The 19,702-nt window shown below is 52.0% G+C and overlaps 1 protein-coding gene across 10 annotated transcripts in view; it reads left to right on the forward strand.

The window, feature by feature from the left end:
* The window catches only part of ZBTB46 (zinc finger and BTB domain containing 46), a 57,368-nt gene that overhangs the window by 12,637 nt on the left and 25,029 nt on the right, over positions 1–19,702 (forward strand). For 9 of the 10 annotated variants that reach the window (XM_064167661.1, XM_064167660.1, XM_064167664.1 and 6 more), the window contains 2 exons: positions 863–992; positions 9,215–10,181. In XM_064167661.1, the coding sequence (XP_064023731.1) occupies positions 939–992; positions 9,215–10,181 (1,021 nt within the window). In that variant the 5' untranslated portion in view covers positions 863–938. The remainder of the gene's footprint in view (positions 1–862; positions 993–9,214; positions 10,182–19,702) is intronic. The other variant, XM_064167665.1, reaches the window with a different exon arrangement.

A 19,702-nucleotide genomic window follows, 5' to 3' on the forward strand; every position in this document is an offset into this window, starting at 1 on the left:
TGGAGCCAGGTGGGGCTTGGTCTCTTCTCCTAAGGGACAAGTGACAGGACAAGAGGAAATGGCCTCATGTTGCCCCAGGGGAGGCTTAGGTTGGAGTGAGGAGCAATTTCTTCCCCTTGAAGGCTGTTAATGCCTGGCCCAGGCTGCCCAGGGCTGTGGTGGAGTCTCCATCCCTGGAAGGGTGTGGCAGCTGTGGTGCTGAGTGCCATGGTTTGGTGGTGCCCTGGCAGTGCTGGGGTAAGGCTTGCACTTGATAACCCTAAAGGTCTTGTCCAGCCAAAGCAGTTCTGTGCTTCTGTCATTCTGTATTTCAGAGTTCTGAAAATCTTAGGATTGTTTAGTGTCTTACCCCCAAATAAAAGTGTCCTTTAAACACTCTGGAGAGGAAATTCTCTTCAAGCTTCCATTGCAGACTTGCTTCTTCCCAGGAGCTGTGTTGGTAGCTCCTTAACCTTGGCATCTGACAGGTCAGGTAAGGTGACTTAGTGCCCTTTGGGCCACAAAGCTCTCTTCAACAAAGCCATTAAAGGGAGAACGTTTTGAAAAGCTCCCAAACAGGAAACACTGTTGTTTGAAGGATCTGATTGAAGTTTTAGGAGCTAAAATTAGACTTATTTTTCCTTTTTTCCCAGGCTTTAAGTTCCTCTCCTCTAGTTTATTCACCAAAAACCATAACCAGGGTTTAACTGCCTGCAACTTAGTGATGTAGGCTTTGAGTTAACCTTTCATGGGGCTCATTAAGTCCTAAATAGAGGTGTTTTAACAGTGAGTTAGGAGGGGAAGAGACCTCCAAATGTAGTCCTAGTGCTCAGGGATGTGGTAGTTTCAGGCTAAAAACTCCTGTTTGTGTTCTCTGCCATAGTTCTGCCTTTCCCCTCCAAGAGCTCAGCCCAGTGCTGTCAGAAGGTTGCAGACACTGTGCTGCCCTGGGGCTGTTGATGTCCTCAGCTGGTGTAGGAGAAGTGCTAGACCTGGAACCCAGTTTGTTACTGGTAAGGAGACTTTGTCTTGGATCTTATTTGCTGTTCTTTTTGAGTTGGTGTTTTTCCTCCTGCAAAGCCAGTAAAGAGAGGTCTCTCTCTGCTGCCTGGTGCTGAAGAAGGCAACAGCAAAAATAGAGGAGAGCTGAAAAGGGACTTTTTTGTATGGAGAGGCAGGATGAGGAGTGCTGGCTTCAAACTGGAAGAAGCTGGCTTGAGGTCAGGCATTAGGAAGAAATTCTTCCCCATGTGAGTGGTGAGACTCTGGCACAGGTTGCCCAGAGAGGTTGTGGATGTCCCCTGCCTGGAGGTGTTCAAGGCCTTGAGCAGCTTGGGCTAGTGAGAGGTGTCCCTGCCCATGGCAGGAGGTTGCACTGGATGATCTTGAAGGTCTTTTCCAACCCATTCTGTGAATCTGAACACTGCAGCAAAACCTGCAACTAGAGGAGTGCTGGAGAGGGGCATTTGGTATGGAGTGACAGGCAAGGGCTGATGGCTTCAGGCTGGAAGAAGCTGGACTGAGGAAGAAATTCTTCCCTGTGAGAGTGGTGAGGCACTGGAACAGGCTGTCCAGAGAAGCTCTGGAGGCTCCAAGGCAGGAACTGTTTGAATCCAGCTTGGATGGGACCTTGAGCCACCTGGAAGTGTCTCTGCCTACGGCTAGGAGGTTGGAACTAGATGATCTTTAAAGGTCCCTTCCAACCCATTCCAGGGTTCTGTGATCTCTGTTCTTTATTGCTTGGTTTATTTTTCTCTTTCTGTTTTTAACTTCCCAGTTTCCAGTTCCCTAATTTCTCTTCCCCCCTCCTTCCACAAGGTGGAGGCTGGCAGTGTTCCCTTAGCTTTCATTCTCAGACCTGCTTTCCTCTTGGGGTTCTCCTTCTGCTGTCAGTGCTGATGCAGGATAATAAATGGATTGTTCTGAGAGACCTTCTGAATTCCTTTGCTTTGCTTGTCCTTTTTGTACTGCCCAGCTTCATGGCAATGGTTTGACAACTCCCAGGGCAAAGCCAAGTTGCTGGTTTAAAGCTCTGGAGCAGAGTGAAATGTTCAGTGAAAGCTCCTTGTTAATTTATGTCCTGCTTAGTGGAGCTACATTTTGCTTGTGGTTTGTGTTTTGGATGGTGGAAACAAAGCATCATTTGATGATGTGAATGACTACAAGTGTCTGGTGTTTAGCATGTCCTTATTCCTCTTGCTGAAATTGGCCTTTTAAAATGCCTACTTCCATTTGGATTTTCATGCTAGGAGCAACTGTGAGCTGAGGATTTGGCTTTAAGGGTGTTGTGTTTCCTGACTTAAATCTGTCCTGGTGTTCCCTGCCCATGGCAGTGGGCTTGAACTAGGTAATCTTTAAGGTCCCTCCCAACCCAAACCATTCTGTGAATGGGTATCACAGATCTTGAATGCCTCCAGGAGCATCAACACATCCCTGGGCAACAGAGAAAAGAGAATTTCAACCTGCTCTGAAATGAGAGCAGAGCAGCTTGAGATTGGAGGTGAGGAATGAGTTGTGCAGCAGGAGGCTGCTGTTTTCTCACAGGAGATAAATTCTTTGGTGTTTTCTAACAACACAGAGTGGCTACTCCAACAAAAAACATCCATCCTGTACTGCTGCTGAGACCTCACCTGCACTGCTGGGGCCAGCTCTGGAGCCCTGAGCACAGGAAAGACATGGACCTCATGGAGAGGGACCAGAGGAGGCCATGAGGATGCTCAGGGAGCTGGAGCAGCTCTGCTACAAGGGCAGGCTGAGGGAGCTGGGGGTGTGCAGCCTGCAGAAGAAAAGGTTCCAGGCAGACCTCAGAGCAACCTGCAGGGGCTACAAGCAGGCTGCAGAGGGACTGTAGGCAAAGGGCTGCAGGGACAGGCTGAGGGCAGTGGTTTGGAATGAGAGCAGAGCAGCTTGAGATTGGAGGTGAGGAACAAGTTGTGCAGCAGGAGGCTGCTGGAACACTGCAGCAGGTTGCCCAGGGAGGGAGCTGAGGCCTCATGGCTGGAGCTGCTCAAGGTGAGGCTGGAGAAGGCTGTGAGCAAGCTGCTGTAGGGGGGGATGTCCCTGCTGAGTGGTGGTGCTGGATGAGCTTTGGAGGTCCCACAGGATCCTGTGTTGTGGTTTTCTTCCTCAAACACACTCAGGAGAAAATGCTGCAGGAGATTTGTACTTGTAAAGCTCACAAGCAGGGACTTCACATCCATAAATATCCTGAGTCTTTCTGCCTTCTCTTTCCTTTTCAGTCATAGAATAGAATGGGTTAGGTTGGAAGGGAGCTCAAAGCTCAGCCAGTTCCAACCCCCTGCCATAGGCAGGGACACCTCCCACTAGAACAGGTTGCTCAAGGCCTCATCCAGCCTGGTTCTGAACACCTCCAGGGAGGTTGTGGAGCACAGAAGCACCCAATGTGATCTTCGATCACATTGGGTGCTTCTGTGCTCCACAGCCTCCCTGGGCAACCTGTGCCAGTGTCTCACCACCCTCAACCTGTGCCAGTCTCTCACCACCCTCACTGCAAACAACTTCTTCCTAACATCCAGTTTCCATCTCCCCTCTGCCACTTTAAACCCATTCCTCCTCCTGCTGTCATTACAAGCCCTTGTCAATAGTCCCTCCCCAGCCCTCCTGTAGCCCCCTTCAGATGCTGGAAGATCACTTCAAGGTCTCCTGGAAGCCTTCTCTTCTCCAGGCTGCAGAGCCCCAATTCTCTCAGCCTGTCCTCAGAGCAGAGCTGCTGCAGCCCTCTCAGCATCTTGGTGGCCTCCTCTGGACTGGCTCCAACACTTTCATGTCCTGCTTGTGCTGGGGGCTCCAGAACTGCCCCCAGGACTCCAGGTGGGGCTCTGAGGAGAGCAGAGCTAAGAGGCAGAATCCCCTTCCTCCTTTTGGGGCAGCTCAGGTGCCCTCCTCAGTAACTAAGGATGCATTGGGGGATTTTTGTACCCTCCTTTTCAGCACAGGGATGGGAGCAATGCTCTTTGTTCCTGGTGTCTGTAGTTGGATAGAAATGAAACTCCTGTTGGGAGGAGGCATTTCAAGCCCAACCTCACCTTTTTGAGAGCAACTTTGCAGAGGAATTCAAACAATGTTGGAATGTCTTGGGAGTGGAGAGGAGGCCAGGGCAGAAGGGAAGCAGAGAAGTGGGGTGTGTTTGTTGGGTTTCTGTCCATTGGAGCGAGTTGGGAGTTCTTCCTTAATCTGTTTTTGCTTTTCTCTGGAGGGAGAGGAGGGGGAGGAGGAAACAACACATTTTTGGTGCCATTCCAGTTGGCAGATTTTCTCTAGGGAGAGCACAGAGTGGAGGAGTGCACTAAGTGAAATGTTTTGGTGCTCTCTAACTTGGGTCCTTTTGCTCTGAAGAAGGGAAGATTCTCTCGGACTCTGTGCCCTGTCCTTTCAGCTTCTGGTTTTGCTTCTATTCAGAGAGAGCCAACAAAACCAGCAAACAAAACCCCCTACCAACACCAACCCCACCCCCAAACCCCTCCAGTCCTTTTCCTTTCCTGTTTTCCATCTCTGTGGAGTTTATTTTTGTCCCCACTCTTTCCCCAGGGGCTGGGCTGTTAGAGGCTTTCATGTCTGGGTTCCTTTTCTTGTCCGTGGCTTTCTGTCAGGATTCAGAGTGGTGAGGGTTGAATTCTGTCTCCACAGGTCCCTCCCAACCCCTAACATCCTGTGAGTTGTAGAAGCAGCAGGTTTGCACCCCTTTGATTTTACTGCTGGGAAGGCTTTGGCCAGCAGACTTCTCCTGGGTACCTTCTGCTTAGAGAATCATAGAACCATAGAATCAGGCAGGGTTGGAAGGCACCACAAGGAGCAGCCAGTTCTACCCCCTTGCCATGCCCAGGGACATTTCACACTAGAGCAGGCTGCCCACAGCCTCAGCCAGCCTGGCCTTAAACACCTCCAGGCATGAGGCTTCCACCACCTCCCTGGGTAACCCCTGCCAAGCTCTCACCACTCTCATGCTGGACAGCTTCTGCCTAACATCCAGTCTGAATCTCCCCATTTCCAGCTTGGTTCTGTGTTGTCCCTCCCCTCCCCAACACCCAACTGCATGGACTTGGTTTGGAATATGGAGGTTTTGGTCACAGAATCACAGAATGTTAGGGCTTGGAAGGACCTCTGAAGGTCATAGAATCAACCAGGTTGGAAGAGACCTCCAAGATCATCCAGTCCAACCTAGCACCCAGCCCTGTCCAGTCAACTAGACCATGGCACTCAGTGCCATCCAATCCAACACCCCCTACCAGGGCAGGATCACCCAGAGCAGGTCACATAGGAACACATCCAGCTGGGCTTGGCGTGTCTGCAGAGAAGGAGACTCCACAACCTATCTGGGTAGCCTGTTCCAGGGCTCTGTCACGCTCACAGAGGGAACAGCAAAAGCAAATGGCCATATCTGAAACCTTCTGCTGGCTTCACAGTTGTCTGCTGTGAGGTTTCCCTGCACCTCTTGCTGAAGCCTGTGGATGTGGCAGCTGTGGAAGGCAGGATTGGTGATGGACGACTCAGCTGATGCTGTGTGGCAATTCATATCTCCTGAGGGCACTGGGCTGACTCTTCAGCTCCTAAAAGTAGCTGCAGCAGTGGTTGCTGGAATGAAGACAAAACTGAACTGTCATTCTGCCTTAGGAGGTGGCTCTCTTAGAGATGAAGATGTTGGGAAGTGGTGGCAGCCACCTTCAGAGCTGCTGTGCTGCCTGCTTCCATCGCTGCCATTTCAGGCCAAACGCTGGGAAAATTAACTGCTTTTTATTGTTCTTGAGTTTGACTTTTTAGCTCATTTCTTTGAGGTGAAGCTTCCTTCTGTGGGAGTTTGATTGGAGGTCTCAGGCAGGTTTCAGTGGTAGCTCTGTTCAGACAGTGCAGAGCTGCTCCGTGCCTGACCTCTTCCAGTTCAAACATAGCAGAGGATTCGCTGTACTGTGTGTTTCTGTGCTTGGCTCTGCAGAAGAGCCTGGATCTGAGCTAGGAGCAGCCCAGCTCAGCCTGCTGGTGGCACAGGAAGGTGGGTTCCTTCCTCTCTGGAGGGGAGCAAATACTTCTCAGTGATCAGCAACCAGCTGGTCTCACCAATTAGCTCTTCTGACACTGAACAGCCCTCTAGAAGCTCATGGGATCAAGGCATAACTCGAGTTATGCCAGTCTCAAGTTGTGCCAGGGGAGGTCTAGGCTGGATGCTAGGAGGCACATGGGCTGTTAGAGGCTTTCATGTCTGGGTTCCTTTTCTTGTCGGTGGCTTTCTGTCAGGATTCAGAGTGGTGAGGGTTGAATTCTGTCTCCACAGGTCCCTCCCAACCCCTAACATCCTGTGAGTTGTAGAGGCAGCAGATTTGCACTCCTTTGATTTTACTGCTGGGAAGGCTTTGGCCAGCAGACTTCTCCTGGGTACCTTCTGCTGAGAGAATCATAGAACCATAGAATCAGGCAGGGTTGGAAGGGACCACAAGGATCAGCCAGTTCCAACCCTCCTGCCATGGGCAGGGACACCCTACAAAGAGCTTGGCTTTATAAGGGATAGAGGTTCCTCCTTCCAAACCTTTCAGCAGGAGATGAAAATCCTGTTCTGAGGTGAATTGGGGGAGGTCTATGCTGGATGTTAGGAGGAAGTTGTTGGCAGAGAGAGTGATTGGCATTGGATGGACTGCCCAGGGAGGTGGTGGAGTCCCCCTCCCTGGAGGTGTTGAAGCCAAGCCTGGCTGAGGCACTTAGTGCCATGGTCTGGTTGGCTGGGCAGGGCTGGGTGCTAGGTTGGGCAGGCTGAGCTTGGAGCTCTCTTCCAGCCTGCTTGATTCTATGATTAAACTTGTATGAAAAGACCTTGAAGCTCATCAGGGGCAACCATCCAGCCAGGCTGTGAGCCATTCTGCAGTTGGAACTTCTTCTGTGGGAACAGACTCCAGTTTTTGAGGGAGAGGAGTTGGATAGCCTTCAGGTCGTGTGGCAGCTCGGTGCCCTCGGTCAGTTGGGCCATTACACCACGGTTACACGAGAGATCAATCTTGATAGTAAGTTCCAAATCACTGGAGTAAGACAGGTGGAGATGGCAGAGATGATTGCCAAGGGGTTTGCAAAGCCCTGGCTGCACAGGCAAGCAGGGAGCTGCAAAGGGAGTGACTGCTGTGGGGTGAAGGCTTCATCAGGCTCTTCTGGTGCTTCCTGCATCCATCCTTAACAGCTTCAGTGTGGGGAGCTTGAAGCTGTCTCACCTGAGAGACAGAATGTGTGGGCAGTCACAGAACCCTAGGATGGCTCAGGTTGGGAGGGACCTCAGAGATCATCTACTCCAACCTCTCTGCTGTGGGCAGGGGCACCTCTCAGCTTGGTTGCTCAAGGCCTCATCCACGCTGGCCTTGACCACTTCTGTGGAGAGGGCATCCACAGCATCCCTGAGCAACCTGTGCCAGAATCTCACCACCCTTGTACAGAAGAACTCCCAAACCTGTGCTGTGATTACAGTGCAGCCATCCAGGGTTATATCTTGTGCTTCTAAGTAGTTCAGCTTCAGATGACCTGAATTTCACCATCCTCATCTATTGCCAGTTTAGTCTGGGTGGAGACTTGACACTTTTATCATCTACAGGTCCTGGATTTGCTTATTGCTCTCTTGCCTTCCACTTAGCATTTAGAGCCTCTCAGCAGCCATCTAGGAAGGGAAGCAACTTGTTGCAGTTGGCTTTTGCTGTCAGAGGATCTCAGCTCTTCATCCTGCTGCTTGTTCCCTTGAGGCAGTCAGCTTATGAAGTGCTCCTCCAACAGTTTTGCCTGGGTCAGTGTGGTTTGAAAGCGGCACCGCTCCTAAAACCCCAACTTCACTGAACCCAAACGCTGCAAGCTGGCAGCTGTTAACTTGAAACAGGTTTTTTTTTTACGAGGCTGTAGTAATTTAAAGGTTCTCTGGGATGTGAGTGAGCCACTGGAGGATTGGAGCTGTTCAATCCAGTCCCTTTTAATGTAACTTGTTTGAAGTCTGGTTGAAGACAGGAGCTGCGTTGTGTGATGCGCGCGCGGCCCCTTCTAGGCAGCAGTTGTGTTTCCTGGGATGCTTTCAAGATGAAGCTGTCACTTAGAATCATGGATTAGAAGAAGGTTAGAAGTGATCTCTGGAGGTGATCCAGTCCAGCCACCCAGGCAGAGCAGGATCACCCAGGGCAGGTCATGCAGGAACACATCCAGGTGGGTTTGGAATCTCTCCAGAGAAGGAGACTCCACAGCCTCTCTGGGCAGCCTGCTCCAGCACCCTCACACCAAAGACTTTCCTCTTCATGTTGAGGTGGAACCTCCTGGGTTCTGGTTTGTGCTCATTGTGCCTTGTCCTATCACTGGGCACCACCAAAGAGCCTGGCACCTTTGTCCTGGCACCCACCCTTCAGATGCTTGCAGACATTAGTAAGATTCCACTCTCAGCCTTCTCTTCTCCAGACTGAGCAGCCCCAGGTCTCAGTTTTTCCTCTTGGAAGGGATGGTCAGGACCTTTCATCATCATCCTCACAGCTCTCTGTTGGAGACTCTCCAGCAGATCCCTGTCTCTTGTAAATGTGAGAGCCCAAAACCTGGACTTACTATTCCAGGTGTGGTCTTAGCAGGGCAGAGTAGAGGAGAACAACCTCCCTCAGCCTGCTAGCCACACTTGGCTTGCTGAACCTTGGGATACCATTTGCCTTCTTGACCACAAGGCCATTGCTACCCACTAGGACTCCCAAGCTCTTTCTCCACAGAGCTGCTTTCCAGCAGAATGGGGAGGAATGGGTTTAAACTGGCAGAGGGGAGATTTAAACTGGATGTTAGGAAGAAGTTCTTGACAGTGAGGGTGGTGAGACACTGGCACAGGTTGAGGGGTGGTGAGACACTGGCACAGGTTGAGGGTGGTGAGACACTGGCACAGGTTGCCCAGGGAGGTGGTGGAGCACAGAAGCACCGAATGTGATCGAAGATCACATTCGGTGCTTCTGTGCTCCACCACCTCCCTGGAGGAGTTCAGGACCAGGCTGGATGAGGCCTTGAGCAACCTGTTCTAGTGGGAGTTGTCCCTGCTTATGACAGAGGGCTTGGAACTGGCTGAGCTTTGAGCTCCCTTCCAACCTAAACCATTGTCTGCTGCAGCCACTCTGCGCTCATCCTCCTTGAACCGCCGCCTGGTATCTTCCTACTCTCTCACTCCTGCTACAGCTTGGGGTAAGGGGAAAAACCCTTCTGTGAGCTTCTTAACTCTTGTCATTTCTTTTTCCCCACGCAGGATTTGTGGAAGAGGAAACACAAAGACTTCCAGATGAACAACAGGAAGGAAGAGATGGAGATAGCTTCCCACTACCGGCAGCTGCTGCGTGAGCTGAACGAGCAGCGCCAGCACGGCATCCTCTGCGACGTCTGCATCATCGTGGAGGGGAAGATCTTCAAGGCCCACAAGAACGTCCTGCTGGGCAGCAGTCGGTACTTCAAAACCCTCTACTGCCAGGTGCAGAAAAGCTCCGAGCAGGCTACTGTCACCCACCTGGACATCGTCACCGCGCAGGGCTTCAAAGCCATCATCGACTTCATGTACTCGGCGCACCTGGCGCTGACCAGCCGCAATGTCATCGAGGTGATGTCGGCTGCCAGCTACCTGCAGATGACAGACATCGTCCAGGCCTGCCACAACTTCATCAAAGCAGCTCTGGACATCAGCATCAAGTCGGACGCCTCGGATGAGCTGGCGGATTACGAGCTGGGAGCCCCCTCCGGTGGCAGCGCGGACGCTCTCCTCTCGGCCGTGGTGGCCGGCAGGAGCATTTCTCCCTGGCTGGCTCGGAGAACCAGCCCAGCAAACTCCTCTGGGGACTCAGCCATCGCCAGCTGCCACGAAGGAGGGAGCAGTTACGGCAAAGAGGATCAGGAACCCAAAGCAGACAGCCAGGAGGAGGTCTCGTCCCAGTCCCTTTGGTCCGGTGACGCGGGCTATGGGTCCTTACGCGTCAAGGAGGAGCAGGTTTCCCCGTCCCATTACGGAGGGGGCGAGCTGCATTCTGCCAAGGATAGTGCAATACAGACTGGGCTCTCGGAGCCAGCAGGTGGGGATGGCTGGCAGCCCACGGGCCGCAGGAAGAACAGGAAGAACAAAGAGACTGTCAGGCACATCACGCAGCAAGTGGAGGAGGGCAGCAGGGCTGCTTCTCCGGTGCCGTCCTTTGTACCTGCCTCTGGGTGGCCCTACAGCAGAGACCCGGGTAAGTTGTTCTGCTGGGGTTGTTTTTTTCCCCCTTCCCCCCACCTCGTTTTCTTGGCTGGAGTTAATAAATAGTTGAGTTAATTAGATCTGTTGATGGTATGATCTTATCAGGCTCTGAAATACATTAGCTGGCTAGAAACTGCAGACTGCAGAAGCCTGTCTTGCCAGCAAGCCAAAAGAACCAAGCACTTCAGTTGAATTTGCCTTAAATATGGAATCCCAGACTGCTCTGTCTGGGAAAGGACCTTCCCAAGTCATCCTGCAGTCAGCAGGGGCATCTGCAGCCAGAACAGGTTGCTCAGAGCCCCAAACCACCTGACCTGTGGTGGTTTCAGGTGTGTGTGGGGTGTATTAGTCTGATTTAAGCTTCCCAGAGACTCAGAGGCTCACAGGATGTCAGGGGTTGGAAGGGACCCAAGGAGTTCGAGTCCAACCCCCCTGCCAGAGCAGGGCAATCCTATCCAACACAGATCACAGAGGAACACATCCAGGCAGGCCTTGAAAGGCTCCAGAGAAAGAGACTCCACAGCCTCTCTGGGCAGCCTCTGCCAGTGCTCAGGGACCCTTCCAGGAAAGAAGTCCCCTCCTTGTGCTGAGCTGGAACCTCCTGTGCAGCAACTTACACCCATTGCTGCTTGTCCTATCCCAGGGAGCAGTGAGCAGAGCCTGTCCCCCACTCCTGGCAGCCCTCAGGTACTTATAAACATTTATCATATCCCCTCTAAGTCTTCTGCAGGCTAAGCAGCCCCAGGGCCCTCAGCCTCCCCTCATAAGGCAGCCCTCCAGTCCCCTGCTGGCTCCTGTTGAGCTTCTCACCCAGCAGCAACCCCAAGTCCCTCTCCTCAGGGCTGCTCTCCAGCCAGTCCCTGCCCAGCCTGCATTTGTGCTTGGTTTGTCTCGACCCAGCTGCAGGACCTTGCACTTGGTCTTGTTGAACCTCCTGAGGTTGGCTTGTGCCCACCTCTGCAGCCTGTCCAGGTCCAGGCTGACTCTCCCCACCTCCAGCTTTGCCCCGTTCCCCCCAGTCCTGGCACTCCCTGACAGCCTCAGAAATCCCTCCCCAGCTTTTTTGTAGCCCACTTCATATCCTGGAAGGCCACAGGAAGGTCACCTGGGAGCCTCCTCTTCTCCTGACTCAACAGCCCCAACTCTTTCAGCCTGTCCTCACAGCAAGGCAAACCTTGCATGTTTTTAGCCTTAAACATAGAATTGCCTCACTCCAGCCCCTGAGCACCACTGGGATGCTTGAGCTTCGTGAGAGAAAAGGTTGGAATTTCTTGCAGCAGGTGCACAAACTGATGTCAAGGTTGAAGAATTTCCCTTGCCCAGCAGATTGATGATGTAATTACACCACCCACAGGTGTAATTTAGTCTGGCTGATACCATCTTCGCTATCCCCTGATATTCAGGTGTTGCTTTCTCCTGTGTAAGGAGAGCTCCAGAGCTGGTTGCTGGCAATGGCAAAAGAAGTGTTTGGGAAGCCTGAAGAGCAAAGGATTTTTGAGGTGTTGCTAGGGCTTAAGATGTGTTTTCATGTGTGACTTAGTTGTAACTTGAGCTGGAGTGGCTGCTGCTGAAGTGGATCCCCAGGCAGCAAAAGAGAAGAGGACGCTCAGGGGTGACCTTATTGTTGTCTACAACTACCTGAGGGGTGGTTGTGGCCAGGAGGAGGTTGCTCTCTTCTCTCAGGTGGCCAGCACCAGAACGAGAGGACACAGCCTCAAGCTACATCAGGGGAGATTTAGGCTGGAGGTGAGGAGAAAGTTCTTCCCTGAGAGAGTCATTGGCCACTGGAATGGGCTGCCCGGGGAGGTGGTGGAGTCGCTGTCCCTGGAGCTGTTCAAGGCAGGACTGGACGTGGCACTTGGTGCCATGGTCTGGCCTTGAGCTCTGTGCTAAAGGGTTGGACTTGATGATCTGTGAGGGCTCTCCCAACCTTGTTGTTACTGTGATAAAAGAGAATTGGTTTCCTTGACTCCTTTTTGAATCCTCAGTAGTCATTTTTTCTGTCTCAAGACAACTGGCTGATTTGATTCATTAATCAGCTGGCAATTAATAGATCCAGGAATGTCCTGAGCCAGAAGTTTGGGTGGGTTTTTTTTTTGCCCTAAGGACTTTTGAGGGAGTGTGGCACTAAACTTCCTCAAGCTTTGTCTGTGTTGGGAGTTTGCCTTGTTTCATGACATACCAGAACCCAAATCAGCCCAGGGGAAGGGTGTGTGACATTATAAACCCTCAGGCTGCCAAATGCAGATGAAAAGAGCAATATAAATAGCACTGAAAGTCTGAAGAGCCTTTGTGGGCTGAAAAGAGGATGTTGAAGTTGCTTACATAGTGAAGTTTAAATGTGGTTTTCCTTGAACGGGAAACTCTCTGCTGGTGTCTTGTAGAGTTCTTCTGCTTTACACTTATCTGCTGCAGCAAACTTGCCTCTAGGTATTCTAATTGGCTGCTGATAGCATCTCAGCCCTGTCAGTCAGGAGCGAAATGCAAGATAAGGTAAGATAACAGTGATTTATGAGGAGCCCTCTTGCTGCCGTGGATGTGTGTCAGGGTTAATTTGAGCCAGGATGCAGCATGGGTTGGCTGCTGTGCTGCTCACACCCAAACATCCTCCGCTTCAGGGCATCCCCTGGGAAGAACTCAGTCGCTGGAGCTGCTGGGGGGTGGGGAGTGGGTTTGGATAGGTGTGAAGTGCAGCACTCTTGTTGGAGTGAAACAGGACTGCAGCTCCCGTGGCTGTTTCCCATCTCCGGCATGGAGAAGCAGACCTCTTATGAGCTGCTTCATCTCCAGTCTGCCAAGCTCAGGGTTCTGCCCTAGACCCCTTCTCAGCCACAGAATGGGTTGGGTTGGAAGGGACCTTAAAAATCATCCAGTTCCACCTCCCCTGCCTTTGGCAGGGACACCTCCCACCAGCCCAGCTTGCTCAAGACCTCATCCAACCTGGCCTTTGGGACATCTCTAGGGAGGGGACATACAAACATCTCCCTGGGCAACCTGTGCCAGTGTCTCCCCGCCCTCACTGTCAAGAGTTTCTCCCTCGTCTCCACTCGAAGTCTGCTCAGCAGCAGCTGAGAGGTGCTGCAGGCTTAGCTGCTGTGCACAAAGACAAAACTACTCTCCTGTGTGAACACAGATAATGGCAAGAGGCTGCCGTGTGTAAGGAGCATTCAGGATGTATTTCAGCTTGAAGCTGTCTTTGATTTAGCAACATCAGGCTTCATTCTTTAAAGCAGACATCATAGTCTAGGGCTCATTCCCCCCCCCACTTCAGTTACTTAGAAGTGTCCCTGCCTGTATTGTTGGTGGCTGAGCTGAAAAGGTGCTCCTTGGCTGGGGAAATGGGTGTTGACTGTTCTTTCAGAGGCAGCTCAGAGGACAAAAGTTGCCTAGAACTCTTTGTTCTGAGGCTCATTCACTCCTCTACTTATTCAGGCTATTTTAAGATGCTGCTGATGCAGTCGGAAAGCTCTCAGCGTGGGGGTGCTCCAGGTACCATTTGCAAACACCTCTGTGCTGGAGGACTGACAGAGAGATCTCCTGGCAGTGCAAAAGCTGAGTGAGGAGGGAGGGTCCATCTGCAAAGCCCCACTGCTTGGGTCTTCCTCCCAAAATTGCTCACTGCATTGCAGCAAGGTGCAGGCAGGGCTTTGGGAGGTGGATGTTGCAGGTCACCGTTGTGTCCCCCTGGGCAGTCTGGGGTTAATTGGAAGCCCTTTGCTTCACAGGTTTAAAGTATGCTCTGTAAGATGGTCCTGTGCTATTAGGGCTTGATTAGTTTATGATCCTTACCTAATACCCATCCTTAATTTATGTTACGTTGCAAAGAAAGTAGTTGTTGTGAGTGGAGCTCTGCTTTTGAACCCATTAACTGCTTGTTTGTGCTTTCTGGTGAGGCTTCAGCAGGCAGCATGTGCTGATGAAAGGCAGCAGAGTGTCACAGAATCCCAGACTGGGTTGGCTTGGAGGGGACTTTTCAGGGTCATCATCTAACCCCCCCTGCAGTCCCCAGGGTTATCTGCAACTAGAGCAGGTTGCTCAAAGCCACAGCCAAGCTGACCTGCAGTGGTGCCAGGAATGGGGCAGCTCCCACTCCTCTGGCCAACCTGGGCCAGGCTCTTCCTACCCTCAGTGTCAAACATTCTCCCTTCTCTCCAGTCTGAACCTCTCTGGAGAAAAGGAGCCTGAGGAGTGACCTTCTGCCTCTCTACATCTCCCTGACAGCTTTCTACAACTCCCTGGCTGGAGCCAGGTGGGGCTTGGGCTCTTATCCTATCGTTTGTTGCTTGGGAGAAGAGGAAGTGGCCTCAGGTTGCACCAGAGGAGGTTTAGGTTGGACATAAGGAACAGTTTCCTCCCCTTGAGGGTTGTCCAGGTCTGGCCCAGGCTGCCCAGGGTGGTGGTGGAGTTCCCATTGCTGGAGAGATTTGGAAGCTGTGGTGCCGAGAGCCACGGTTTGGTGGTGCCCTGGCAGTGCTGGGGCAAGGCTTGGACTTGGTGATCATAAAGATGTCTTCCAACCAAACCATTTCTGTGACCATGGAGACAGCCACTGAAGCAAGAGATGTTTATTTTAACCTCTGCCATGAAGAGAATCTCTTCTTCCTCCAAGAAAGCCTGGTCAGAGAGGATGTGCAGAGCATCCCCACCAAATCAGGATGCCAGATGGAGAAGGTGATGAAGCTGGTGGTTTCTGCACAGAGCTTGATGAGCATCACCTTTCAGTGCTACTTTCAATTTCCTAGTCTGGGTTCTCTGTTCAGCATAAAACACATTGGGTTTTACCTGCCTCATCCTGTTTGGGTTGTTGAGGGCTGTCAGTCTGGGTATGAAACATCCACAGCTGTGCTGTCCTCACTGAGCTCTCCAGAGTGAGCTGAAGATGGGCTTCAGAAAGCCTTGCCAAAACAGCAGGTCTGCCTTGCAGTTTTAACCCTTTAGTCTTGAATTTCATGGCCTTTCTCAAGGAATCTTAGTGCTTTTTGGTAGCTGTAACATCAGGGTTGGTTTCATTCAGAGTATGATTTGAGATGGAAGTGACCTTCAGTCTCAGCCAGTTCCAACCCCCTGCCACAGGCAGGGGCACCTCACACCAGCCCAGCTTGCCCAAGGACTCACTCAGCCTGGCCTTGAACACCTCCAGGGAGAGGGCATCCACAACCTCCCTGGGCAACCTGTGCCACTGTCTCCCCACCCTCACTGGCAAGAAATTCTTCCTCATCTCCAGTCTCAATCTGCCCTTCTTAAGAGTCAGTCCATTCTCCCTTGTCCTGTCACAACTGCCCTTGTAAAAGATCCCTCCCCAGCTCCTCTGTAGCATCCTTCAGGTACTAGAAGGATGTTCTAAGGTCTCCCTGGACCCTTCTCCAAGCTGAGCAGCCCCAGCTCTCTCAGCCTGTCCCCACAGGGGAGGTTCTCCAGCCCTCTCATCATCTTTGTGGCCTCCTATGGACCCTCTCCAACGGGTCCATCTTGTGCTGGGGTCCCCAGAACTGGTGTCAGTGCTGCAGGTGTGGTCTCAGCAGAGCAGAGGGGCAGAATCCCCTCCCTGTGCTGCTGCTCTCCCTGCTCTGGATGCAGCCAGCACACAGCTGGCTCTGGGCTGCCAGGTCCTGGGGAGTTTGGCACCAACTGACACTCCAAGGGCCTTCTCCTTTAGGCTGCTTTCAACCTCCTCCCTCTCCCAGCTGATATTTGTGCCTGGGATTGCTCCAGCCCAGTTGTGGCACCTCCTGCTTGGCCTCCTTGAACTTCCTGAAGTTGCTGTTCCTTTAACATCCCTGGATAAAGACTTTTACAGGCTTCCACATCCCAGATGCTTGGGCTACAGGGCTGGGTGTTGTTTAAATGGTCCTGGCCAAAGAGGACAGTTCCCTTCAGTGGAAAAGCTGCAGCATGCTGATGCTTTTGCCTCTCCACACAGTGGAAAACTCTGTCAGTCAGAGAGGTGAAGAATTTATTGCTGCCTTTATTGCTGTGTTGGTTCAAGCAGAGCAGTTGTGACTCAGGAATTTATTTCCAAGGAAATACTCCCACATGTCTTGGGAGCTTTGGCACCCTGAAGCTGTTGAGGGAATTTTGTTTCCTCTGCCAGCTGCCTGTGAGACTAAAGTGATTGTTTTCAAACCAGGCACTTCTAAAGGCCTGACAGTTTGGGGACTGTGTGCTGCAGTTTGGTTATGTGCAGTGAAGTTGTTGTCTTCTGGGGGGAGCATTTAAAGTCATGGGAACAGGAGGGAAAACTTTGTCCCTGTGAGGGTGCAGAGCCCTGGAGCAGGCTGCCAGAGGAGCTGTGGAGTCTCCTTCTCTGGAGGCATCCAACCCCACCTGGATGTGTTCTGTGTGCCCTGCCCTGGGTGACCCTTCTCTGGCAGAGGGCTTGGACCTGGATGATCTTTCAGGATCCCTTCCAACCTCTCCCATTCTGGGATTTTTCTCCTTGCAGTAAAAGTGTCCTCAGCAAGCTGCTGGGCTTTGAGTAACTCTTTCACCTTTGCAGTGCAAACCTTCAGAGCCTCCCATGTGATAATTACTGTTGGTGGAACCCAGTGCAAATTCCCTCACTCCTGTTGTGGTTTTTGGTGATCACATCACTCCAGGTAGTGTGGAATATTGATCTGCCACGATGGGAGGAGGGAAAGCAGTGAGGGTGGTGTTTGCATTCAACATTCAGGTGTTCAGAGAGCTGTGTGGTACCTCAGAACCTTCAGGCTTTACCTTGGGGCTTTGGAAATCATCAGTTTGCCTGGTCTGGAGAAGAGGAAAATGAAGCAGCTGAGTAGGTTGCATTGAGGATTCAAATACCCCCTGGGAAGGATGGAGAGGACCTTCTGACCTTGTAGAGATCCAAGTTTTCCCTGTAATGTTTTCCCATCAACATCTTTAACCATGCAGGAGTTTCCTCCTGCCTTGTGGTGAGGCTCAGCTCAGCAGTTTCCAGTGGCATGATGGTTTCTGTGCCTGCAGCCAGTTCTGGAGGCAGCTGCTGTCAGCAGCCTCTTCCCATCCCTTCTCCTGCCTTGCTTTCTAGAGGGCAAATGATGACAGCAGGAGTTGTTGGCAAGCAGAGGCTGAACAGTTGGATCCTACAGTGAGTGACATGGCAGAAGGCTTCAGAGGGAGGTGAGGAAGAGCTTGGTGTAGGTGAACTCTTAATTTTAGGTAGATGAGGTCTCCAGACCTGGGTGAAGGTAGGTGGTTGTGGAGATGGTTTGGAAATCATCCATTTGCCTGGCCTAGAGGAGAGGAAAATGAAGCACTTAGTGCCATGGCCTGGTTGATTGGACAGGGCTGGGGGATAGGTTGGACTGGGGGAGCTTGGAGCTCTCTTCCAACCTGGCTGATTCTGTGATGCTATGAAAAGATGAGGAGCAGCTGGCACTGCAGGTCCTGTTGGTGGGGAGATGGAGGCCATGGTGTGCAGCTGGCACTGCAGGTCCTGTTGGTGGGGAGATGGAGGCCATGGTGTGCAGCTGGCACTGCAGGTCCTGTTGGTGGGGAGATGGAGGCCATGGTGTGCAGCTGGCACTGCAGGTTCTGCTGGTGGGGAGATGGAGGCCATGGTGTGCAGCTGGCACTGCAGGTTCTGCTGGTGGGGAGATGGAGGCCATGGTGTGCAGCTGGCACTGCAGGTTCTGCTGGTGGGGAGATGGAGGCCATGGTGTGCAGCTGGCACTGCAGGTTCTGCTGGTGGGGAGATGGAGGCCACACAGTATGAATGAGCTCAGGAAGAACAGAGCTTTGGAATCTCTGATGGAGGCTGCTTGAGGCTCTCGGTGCCATGGTCTGGTTGACTGGATGGGGCTGGGGGATAGGTTGGACTGGATGAGCTTGGAGGTGTCTTCCAACCTGGTTGATTCCATGATTCTACAGTGCTCTGACCAGTGTAGCTCCAATGCTGGTTTTCCTGGGGAGGTGTTTTGATGCCTGAAGCAGTGGTGGTTGCTGATGCCAGCCCTTCTTTCACAGCCACACCTGCAGGGGTTACAGATCTGTGCTCTAAGGCCACTCCCAGAGTTCTTTCTGAGCTCCAAAATCAGTTTAGCCTGGGCTGTGCATTCCTCTGGCTTAGAACTGCCCAGGTTTCTCTAGACCCTTCTTGGGGCTGAACTCCTCTTCATGTGCACCAAGTACCCAGCTCACTGTCTGGAGGGGGCTGCAAGCTGCAGCAAAGAGCAAACCCAACCCCACCTTGGAGTTCAGCTGGGCTGAATTCTGTAGAGACACTGCAGAGCACTGACTGAATAATTCCAGCTCTCCCTAACAGCACAGTTCTAAGCTAACCCAATTATTAAAAAGGAGTCTTTGGAGGAATAACTCCTTGGAGTGCCTGTTCCAAAGGCTTAGGTCAGGTTGTTTTCAAGTTGGGAAATGAAAATCCTTGCTTTAAACCCAGACACTTCTTCCCTGGCTACACCCTGGCTTTAAAATGGTTCCACCCTAAACCAGCTTTAGCTCAAAGCTCAGTGTCTGTTTCCTTTCCCCACCCTGCATTCCATTTTCCCCAGGCTCCAGAGCCCTCCTCCTTCTCTTCCTCCTCCTCCTCCTCCTCCCCGATTCAGTTAATCTGCTTTAGCCCTCAGACCAAAGGCACTTCCCCTCTCTTGGGTGCTCTTCTCATGGTTTGATTTGTTCCTTGTGCCCAGAGAAGTGCAGGTTTAGATTGGCTGTTAGGAAGAAGCTTTTGTCCATGAGGATGGTGGAACACTGGAACAGGTTGCCTGGGGAGGGATAGAGCTTCAAGTCCCTCCCTGGGCAACCTGCTGCAGTGTTGCAGCAGCCTCCTGGTGCACAACTTGTTCCTCACCTCCAATCTCAAGCTGCTCTGCTCTCATTTGAAACCATTGTCATAGAACCATAAAATGGGTTAGGTTGGAAGGGAGCTCAAAGCTCAGCCAGTTCCAACCCCCTGCCATAGGCAGGGACATCTCCCACTAGAACAGGTCACTCAATGCCTCATCCAACCTGGCCTTGAACACCTCCAGGGAGGGAGCAGACACAACCTCATCCTATCCTGTCCCTGAAGGCCTTTGGGAGCAGTCCCTCAGCAGCCTTCTTGTAGCTCCTTCAGCTACTGGCAGGCAGCTCTGAAGTCTGCCTGGAGCCTTCTCTTTTCCAGGCTACACACCCCCAGCTCCCTCAGCCTGACCTCATAGCAGAGCTGCCTCAGCCTCCTGAGCATCTTTGTGGCCTCCTCTGGTCTCTCTCCATCAGGTCCATGTTCTTTCTGTGCTGAAGTCTCCAGAAGGAGCCCCAGCACTACAGGTGAGGTCTCAGCAGAGCAGGGTGAAGTTGGAAGAAAAGAGTTGGGAAAGCACAGCCTGAAGGAAGCCAAACTTTTGGGTCCATAAGGATCCACTTAGTTCGGAGATCTTACCAGTCTTTAACATAGTGCTGGTGGTTTTTAATGATCATCTACATGGTGGTTAAATAGCTAAGCTTGCCTGAGAGTTTCCTGAGTGATGAAATTGGAGCTCATTCTGAATGCTGTGCACATTTATGACATCCACATGTGCC

Source organism: Pogoniulus pusillus, chromosome 29 (genome assembly GCF_015220805.1).
Source record: "Pogoniulus pusillus isolate bPogPus1 chromosome 29, bPogPus1.pri, whole genome shotgun sequence".
In the NCBI taxonomy this organism is placed as follows: Eukaryota; Metazoa; Chordata; class Aves; order Piciformes; family Lybiidae; genus Pogoniulus; species Pogoniulus pusillus.